Source organism: Paralichthys olivaceus, chromosome 14 (genome assembly GCF_024713975.1).
Source record: "Paralichthys olivaceus isolate ysfri-2021 chromosome 14, ASM2471397v2, whole genome shotgun sequence".
Taxonomy (NCBI): Eukaryota; Metazoa; Chordata; class Actinopteri; order Pleuronectiformes; family Paralichthyidae; genus Paralichthys; species Paralichthys olivaceus.
Window position 1 is genome coordinate 2,770,203 of NC_091106.1, and position 9,349 is coordinate 2,779,551.

The window sequence follows — 9,349 nt, forward strand, 5'->3', positions numbered from 1 at the left end:
GGTGATCAGGTGCACTGTGAAAAGTCTGGGGGGGAGGTAAAAAATGTCTGGTCGTGTTCTGCGGATGGAAGAATGAAGCACCCGGGAACTTTTTTCAGATCTGGAAGAGTCGTACCCCTGTGATTGTGAGCATTCATGTGGGGTTCAGGGAGGCTTGGTTGCGAGACAAGACCAATCATTTGTCCTGATTCCCTGGGCTGAGAGGAGGCAAACAGAGGGGGACGGGACGAGCAAACCCCTCTATCAAGACCTGATCTATTTCCCCAAACAATTTAGTGTATTCATGAGGTTACGCAAATGTGGAGGCAGCGAAATTACCGTAATCAATTGAAACAGCAAGTGCGCTTCCATGGCTCTGATTATGTGAAGATCATCTATCAGCCTGATGTCTATGTAACGAAGAAAGGGGGGCACTGAATTACTGTTGAGTTTAACTGAGAAGTCCTTGATCATTGGGCAAAGGGAGTTTGGTCAGTGATAATAGGGCTCCTTGGTCTGCCGACGGAAGTATTTCTCCAAACATTAGATAGCTGACTCCGTCCTGCTGAAAGGTGCTGTTTTGAAACTAAAACCCACACTGTCCAGACGATCTGGTGTGCCGTGCTCTCCGTGATATCCTTTTTTTTCACTTGACAAAGGAAAAAAAAGGTTAACCGCAGGTCCTGAGGATAAACTGAGGATGGAGGTCAGGTACAACCAAGAGACGGACGGGATGGTGCTGAAGAATGGACTAAAGGAGGGGAAGGATGGCAAGGACTCCCAGGGAAGCTTGTCCAAAAGCTTCCTCAAGGAGCAGCAGGACTCCTTTTCCCCCTCTGGGACTCTGGACAACTGCGAGAAGAACAGAGGGAGCACAGGGGACCCAGACTACTGCCGGAGAATCCTAGTCCGAGGTACGGCTCTTCGCTCTCTCTCTTTTTTTCTGTTTTTAAAACCTTGAGGTTTTATACTGTAGAGATGGCACAGATGAATCTGTGCCGTTAGATTCACATGAATTTTAAAATCAGCAAAATGAGAGAATCTTCCAGAAATAAGTTTTAAAAAATAATTTATAAAAACGGACATTGTTTTTGGTACGTTGACCGAAGATGGACAATAACAGCAAAATATTCCTTTAAATGAAAAATCTGCTACAAAAACAGTTTTTTTAAATTGATATCTATGCAGCCTGTAGATAAAGAGACCTCTGTTTTTTGTTTACTCTTCCGAGTGAGATGTTGAAATTACTGGTTGTTATTGTAATTTATTGTTATTCAAGAAAATATGGATATTACAATCTCTCTTAAATATGAGATTGGTAATTTTTTAAAGTAAAACCATAACAAGTTAAATTCTTCTTATGAATTTGTACCGTAACTAATGTAATTCTTTAGAGTTTAATGTTAATGTTAAAAAATAAATCATGAATATTTCCTTGGTTGAATTCAAAGGTGTGAAGCACATTGTAAGGATAAAGAAGGCTACATACAGCAGGGTTTTATACTATATGTACCGCCTTACACCTTCAGGGGATAGATAAAATTATTAATATTTAAACACAAACAAGGGAAGATGTTTATAAAGTATTATATTGAAATGTATAAACCACACATGGAACTGTGTATATGACTGTGTGTGTGTGTGTGTGTGTGTGAGTGTGTGTGTGTGAAAACAAATAAAAAAAAAAATATATATATATATATATATATATATATAATATAATTTCACTAAAAACAGTGGATTAATTTTCAAAGATATTATGAGACAGAGCAAACCGACTCCCTAAATTATAAAAAAATAAATAATAGAAGATTGAATTTGTTTTATTCATTTATTTTTTGGGACAATTGTGTCATAGATTTGTGTTTATTAATTTGTTTCTGGTTAGTAACAAAATTATTGCAAATGTATTTTTTGCAACCCTGGAACCACTTTTTGCTCAATTTGAGAGGATGATACATTTAAGTACTTAACTTCAATTTGCTTTTTAACATTTAGCTCATATTTCTCATGACAACACACATTGTAATTTCTCTTGTATGCTAACATATGGATGAAATGAGTGAATTGAAATGTCGTGTATGTTTCCTGTTTTTTATGTAATCACTGGTTATATATACACATTTGTCAGCAAATATAAATGTATATCTTATTTGAATTGATAAAATAATAATAAGTATAAAAGTATTATCATTTTTTATGAAAGACTGAAATATTCTACTTATGTTAAATTTAATAATTTCAAACATTAATGTTGTCAGCTCATTGATATATAATTTAAAGAAAGATATTCATTATTTAATCCACAAATACTTAAATTCAGGAAGTAAAATCAGTATTTGACTCATAATGAGTACTTCTGTCCTATTGTGTGTATTCTGTGTTATTAATACTATTATTTATAGTATTATTAAAATTGTTATAACTATGATTATAATTCCTATTATATAATAACAGCTAATGATATATTTTATTTGTTTGTTTAAATTGTTACTTGGTTGCAATCTTGGCCTCAACCTTGTTAATTTGGAGTTCTTATTGTTGCAGATGCTAAAGGCTCCATCCGAGAGATTATTCTGCCGAAGGGTTTGGATTTGGACCGGCCCAAAAGAACCCGCACCTCCTTTACTGCAGAGCAGCTCTACCGGTTAGAGATGGAGTTCCAGAGGTGCCAGTACGTGGTTGGGAGGGAACGGACTGAGCTGGCCCGCCAGCTCAATCTGTCTGAAACTCAGGTATGTATTCATCGTCCCCGCTTGTTTCTAAAATTCCGAATTAAATTCAAATTAAACAGGAAAATCTAGAGTGCAAAAGAACTTTTTCAATGATTTTCAGTCATTTCATGTTTTGTGTCTTTTTTTCTTTCACCCCTGTCTGTTTTGACTTCAGACAATCGTATTCCAATCTATGATGACCACTCGCTTAGTCACAGAAGAAGATGATTTTAAAGTCAATTAATTTGATTTGCAAACCCTGACACAAATCACTAATCAATTTGAATTCTGACAGAACCTGTTAATTGAAAGTGGTTTTCTCACGTATTAAAGAGTTTAAATCAGAGAGTGGATCATGTCAAAAGATATGGGCTACTTTCACAAACACTGCAGATATGAATGAACCTTTATTGGCACCAATGATCAATAACAAATAGTGGTGCTTTTGGTTGTATTCACAGACTTGCCAGTTAATGTAGGTGCGCTTGTTGGTTCTAATTTAGTGTTCTGGCGATGAAAGCTGTGGTCATTCTTTAGTTTGTATTTAGGTCAATGAATACACCACAGAGGATAAACAATATTTAATTTGTTTCTAGTTGTAGTTAGATTCATTTCATGCAGTGGTGATTCAGCTTATGGAGTGTTTGACAATATTGACTCAACCTGCTAAAATGAAATTTGTCATTGAAAAAAAAAATTGCGGACTTCCTACTGATGTCACATGTCTGGGGTCAGCAATGGATCATGCAGCGTCCGCCTTTGGGTGAACTGCGTTTGCACTCTTGCGTTTGACACCAGATTCCAGAGCACCACTCACCCTGTGATTTGGACTCAAGGGAACCCCAGTTGTCTGCGCCGGAGCATTGGCGTGTTTCTCAGCTCATTCAGTGTTATTCACCTATTTATGTGTTTTTTTTTTAATTGTGCAACACGGCTAACGGTGCCCTCGACTCGGCCTTTGGTGTTAATGTGTTGTGGCTTTCGATGCGGTTGAACGATGTTGACCTGGAGTGGAGGTCTTTGAGAAGACGGCACTTTCCTTACAAAGTGACACCACGAGCAACATCTTCAATCTGCGGCTCTATTTCCATTAACCACACGGGGCTTTTGTGCTATTAATTATGCACATTTTACTTACTTGCTTAAAGTTTTTCAATTTTAGATGTTTTAATATGTTTAGTTGACCCACACAATTGTTGTCAAAACAAGTTGATTGTATGAAAATGTTGATCACATAAAGGTTTTATAGAAAACAACCTTTGTTTAGGCCGGACAAAGGCTTCAGGATTTTATTTGAGTGTCTTCTTGTCCCGATGAAACACCTTTTATTGACAATAATGAAATTAACATTTTGTTCCCCCAGCACTCACAGGTTGTTTACACACTGACGGGATTTACTGTGCGTGCACTTGATTTTCGTTTGAGCTACTTCCTTCAGCTTGTCATTGTCTCTGATCAGAGAATTTCACCCCAAAAAAGAACAAGATTGTTCCTCCGGGGCAGTGTTTGAGTCACAAACAGAAAATATTGGATTGAGCGGCAGGACTTCTTCTCTTGATGTGAGATGGTTGTTAACAGTGGGTGAGGAGTGAAACCACAGACTGAAGAGAAAGGGGAAAAAAAAGATATTCAGATGTGATTGGACTGGCAGCAGGATTGAGCTGGAGGCTCACTGCTGATTGGTACATGAACATTTTGTTCCATATGAAAGCAATCAGGTGAAATTACAGAGATTTACAGGTACAATACACAGACAAGCCTGTATCTGTTTTAGTTTTGACATTTATTCAATTAAGACTATGTGGAACTGTCAAAATAACTGAATAGATCTGTCGAGCCAGATGAATGACTTGATTGAACATGTTAAATTACAAGGTTGGTGCTTTTTCCTACAATTTAATCAGTAATCAAAATGAATGAATAATTTTTTCATTCTTAAGTGTGACTTTTTTTTTCTTTATTTGGATACTACATAAACTGCTTGATATATGCTGCACACAGACTGAAATAGACATTAGCAATATTTCTGGAACAAATGGAGAAGCTAGATTCATCGGATGTGATAATATCTTTTATTTCAACTAAGAGAGATTTTCATTTTCTGAAGTGTTTGCAGCCTCGGATTTTTAAAAAGGCAACTTCAGTTCTGGGATTGTTCAGTTTCCGTCTGAGGCTCTTTGTAATTCTTGAAGCTAAATCTACATGTTCAGGGTCAGGGAATCACATGATCCTCATTAAAGGAAGGTGTAGGTCTCTGAAATCAAGCGAATGGTGTTTGCGTCTGCACTTCTGTGCCTTTAAAATTATTTTGGAACATCAACTATATACAAACATAATATGGGCTGCATATTATGTTATGTAATTTATATACATATATTAACATTTCATCCATAAAATATCAGGAAGTAGTTTGAGTGTCCTGTAAATTAATAATTGTTGTTTTCTTGGAACTTTTACGTTTGATTCACAAAAAATAAACCGGGGAGACAGCTACAATCTTTCAACCAATGTTTGATAATTAACTTTAACAATCAAGCCACTATTAAAATTAGAGGATATTAATTCTCTGTCAGTCTCCACTGATAATCTCATCTTTAAATAAATCACCATCACATCGTTATTTTCCAACATAAGAACAACAATCAGGTTTGATCGAATAAAACCAACAAACCGACGGAAGAAAAATGTCAAAGACAAAATTACATATCTTTTCGCAGAGTTAGAGGCTGATTATTATTATTCCACAGTGTTCTGACATATAAAGTTGTGTGGGTCGTCTCCTCCATGAGGAGCAGAGTATGAAATATTACATATTGGAACAGATTTGATTGTGTGTCTATGTGTGCACATACCCCTGGATTAGCAGCCACGATATACATTAAAGAGTACCACCAGTAGTCTGAATGCAGCAATTGGGAATGGGCAGGCACTTTGTCACGTATGGTCTCCGAACAAAAGCTTTGGATAATAGCTTTAACTTAATCTGTCAAGACACAGGCTTGTATGGTTCATTGTGCAATTGTCTCCAAGTACTGAGATGATCAGATTACTACTTTACAACTATAATCACAGCAAATATTGGTGAAAGGGAATTATAGAATTCTGCTTTCCTTACAACTACACCACCGACAATGGGAAGGTTTTAATTTCGAAGGATATTTTTATCCTAATATAAAATAAATGGGTGGGAGTGAGTCACATGTGCAAGACACAAGTCTTAATCCAGCCAGTCTGTGTTACTGTGGTGACTCAAGAGATTCAAGTCCCTGCTTTGAATTTAGCGAGCCAAGCCAAGTCATTGCTCAGGTCAATTAAGTTGCACGTGAAGTCATATGAAATTCTGCTGATCTGCTCCAGTTTCTACTTCTACATCATGCAAAGTGAACTAAAATGTTGCACGAGGCTCACACCTTATACATCGCACTGATATTTAACACTAACAAGTGAATGTGTTATGTCCGATGGCAGCACGTGAAACAAATGGCCACAATTTGTCATAACGTTCCTCTGATGTAAATACGTCCTGATGTGCCACAGTAGTCGGATTGTGTCATTTCTGGTTGCCGGTGTGTCTGTGTATTTTGCTGCTCGGTCTCAGTAATGTAGTTATTTTCTTCTTATAGTTGATAATTAGGTTTAAACTCATTTTAAACACTCGCTCTGCTCCTTCTTTGAGTTAATTTATCACATTTACATTTACTCTCCTCAGTTAGCTATCTCTGTCTCTCACTTTGCTGCTTTCATGTGTCTCGTATTGAGCTATTCCTCTGCCTTTACTCTTAATGATGTATTATTTAAATGTAGTTTATTTGTGGTTATAGAGGCCAGTGGATTAGAAATGCTCTGAGCCATGGAAAGTCAATCATTAGCTGCTGTAGTAATGCAATGTAGCCAACTCTAAAAGTGCCCTGAGGAAATGTGTTATAATTTGTGAAGTTAACATGATCTCCCCATGTCTGCGTGGGTTTTCTCTGGGTGCTCAGGCTTCCCATTGTCCAAAACCATGCTGATTAGAATTGGGTTAATTAGAGAATCTAAATTCACCGTAGGTGTGGATATGCGTGTGAAAGGGTTGTTTTTCTCTGTGTGTTGGTCCTGTGATACACTGGCAACCTGTCTCACGCTCAGTGTCAGCTGGGATTGCTTCCTGCACCCCCACCATCCTATACAAATGGATGGATGAATAAAATTGGCTTGACATTTCTATTGAGTAAGTCAATTTTCTTATGGAAACACATTTTTCTACATGAAATATCACATGGGAATTGATGCGGAACGACATAACGTAGCTTAAACTAAACACTAGCTTTCTAGCTAATGTTTCCCCAGAAAAGGGTTTGTACCCTCATAGTCGAATGCACTTATTGTAAGTCACCTTGGATAAAAGTTTTAACTAAATGAAATGTAATGAAATTTTAAATAAAGAAGTTTGCTAAAAAACAGACGTACCTTTCTTTGTGAGTTTTGTGGAGATAGATTATAAAGTATTATGCTGTTCTCTTTTTACAACTGTCATCAATATGACAACATGACCATAATCTTTAAATCATCATTTTATTTTAGTTTGACTTGCCACTTACATCAGTCCTGCATCAGTTAGCAGTCTCTCTATGAGAATAATGTTTCAAAAACAAAACATGCAAAACTAAATATGCAAATATTTGAGTAAAAGTCAAATTTTCATTTGTCTGAAGTCTCAAATCATGAACGCATCAAAACTAACTCGACTCTGACTCTCAGTCACGTGAGGTGAGACCCCCACCTCAGCAGTATGCTGTATGAACTAGCCTACATGTTCCACATAAGCTGTTTCTGAAGCTCTTTCTCTCATCTGTGTACCTCCCCAGGTGAAGGTCTGGTTCCAGAACCGGCGCACTAAGCAGAAGAAGGACCAAGGGAAGGACTCTGAGCTGCGTTCAGTGGTTTCAGAAACAGCAGCAACCTGCAGCGTCCTAAGACTGCTGGAGCAGGGGCGGCTGCTGACACCTCCGGGCCTGCCAGGCCTTCTACCCCACTGCAGCAGTGGCACTCTGGGCTCTGCCCTGCGCCCTCCCTCCATGGCCATGGCCAGTAATGGCAGCAATAACAGCAACAGCAGTGGTGGAGGCAGCACTGGCACGGCAGGCGGCAGCCCTCCTCTACCCACTGTCACCAGCTCAGGGACAGTGGCGGGCCTGCAGAGCTCATCAGCAGCACACAGCCTCTTCAGTTTCCCAATGCCCTCCTTACTCAGTGGCGTCGCCACCCGCATTTCCTCCAATCCCCTGTCAATGGCTGGATCGCTGGCTGGAAACCTGCAGGAACTTTCCGCCCGCTACCTGAGCTCTTCTGCTTTTGAGCCTTATTCGCGGACCAATGGCAAAGAATCGATGGACAAGAAAATTCTGGAATGATGCTTTGTGGATTCCTGTTTCCTCTGGACATGTTTTGGTTGTTTCCTTGGCTTTCATTGTCTGTGTTTGGTTTTGCTCAGTCTCTATCATCTGTCTGTGTCAAGTTCTGTAGCAGTTCATGTATTCCATCTAACGAGGACAGGGTGGCAATGGGGGGATTTTGCACAAAATAGTCATATGGTACCAAAAAGGTACAGGAATTTAGAAAGGCACACATTTGAGGTGATCAATAAGGGATCTTTCAGGTTTCTGATTATTAAATTGCTACATCTATTCATTGGTCAAAAATAATAATTTAGACAGCGTCTGCTTAATGCCACCATCACTCCAAAAGGGGAAGTGGCACTTGGTTTACAGCAAGAGATACATGATTGGTGACAGAAAAAGTGTTAAGTGATGGTACCTTATTGAATTTAGTTTCATTATTTGATTGTGTTGGTCAGTTGCATGTCACTGCAGTGAGTACATAAAGAGAAAGAGCAGCAGTTTGTGATATCCATTCAGCAAATCAGAATGTTTACAATTTTAAATGCAGCATTATGAGGGAACAAGCGGAGAATTGGGAAAGTAGTTCCTGTGTTTGAAGGTCACTGCAAGCCCAGTGTCAGCGTGAAACCCAGTGCATCAGACATGCAAATACAATTTGCTTATGCAGATGCCTTGCGAAAATTGATTTTACAAAAAAGATCATTCGTAGATCGGTTTGTATTAAGTTTGGACCAAACCAAAACATAATCCAGAAAAGGTGTCTTCATACACGATGATGGTTCAATTGTTCAGTGTTGTTTTCTCTGTGGTTTGGTGAGGATTTTTAACATTTTTCAACAACAATCTTCACTTTGTGGCAATTTCTTTGTCAAGCTGCGGTACCTGACATTGTTTTTCCCTGTCTGTGATTTTAATACCACTGGAGGTTCTCAGAGTTTCGGTGTACAGTTTTGATTCCATGTGGAAGCTATTTCCAGGAATGAGTTGCTGAAAGGGGAAGTCCTAAAAAGGGCTTTTCAGCATCAGTAGCCTGCTTGCTTTGTTGAACACTACAAGGTTTTTCCTTCATTGAGGCTATAGTAACATTTCCTCTCTGTGTGAAATTTTCAGAATTCACAGCTTTCATAAGAAGATCAAGGCAGACTGATGCATGTGAAGACTGAGTGGAATTATTGTAGTATAAAAAGTACTGAAAATGAGAAAAGTACCTTAAAATTGTTATTTTATTGTAAATTATTCAATTCTGTAATTAATAGATTATTAGTATCTGGAAAA

General features: G+C 38.2%; 1 protein-coding gene across 1 annotated transcript; it reads left to right on the forward strand.

Moving 5' to 3' along the window:
- The first annotated feature begins 548 nt into the window (after window positions 1–548).
- On the forward strand, window positions 549–9,349 carry vax1 (ventral anterior homeobox 1). Its single transcript, XM_020090247.2, has 3 exons — window positions 549–893; window positions 2,527–2,714; window positions 7,541–9,349. Exons 1-3 carry the CDS (start codon window positions 680–682, stop codon window positions 8,084–8,086), a joined length of 948 nt encoding a protein of 315 aa, XP_019945806.1. The 5' UTR covers window positions 549–679; the 3' UTR covers window positions 8,087–9,349.

What these genes read in the sequence shown, in the direction of transcription:
- vax1 (XM_020090247.2), top strand. Translation starts at nt 680, where the DNA reads ATGGAGGTCAGGTACAACCAAGAGACGGACGGGATGGTGCTGAAGAAT. An exon ending in CCGGAGAATCCTAGTCCGAG is followed by an intron (nt 894 to 2,526) that starts GTACGGCTCTTC and finishes TTATTGTTGCAG; the next exon opens with ATGCTAAAGGCTCCATCCGA. An exon ending in TCAATCTGTCTGAAACTCAG is followed by an intron (nt 2,715 to 7,540) that starts GTATGTATTCAT and finishes GTACCTCCCCAG; the next exon opens with GTGAAGGTCTGGTTCCAGAA.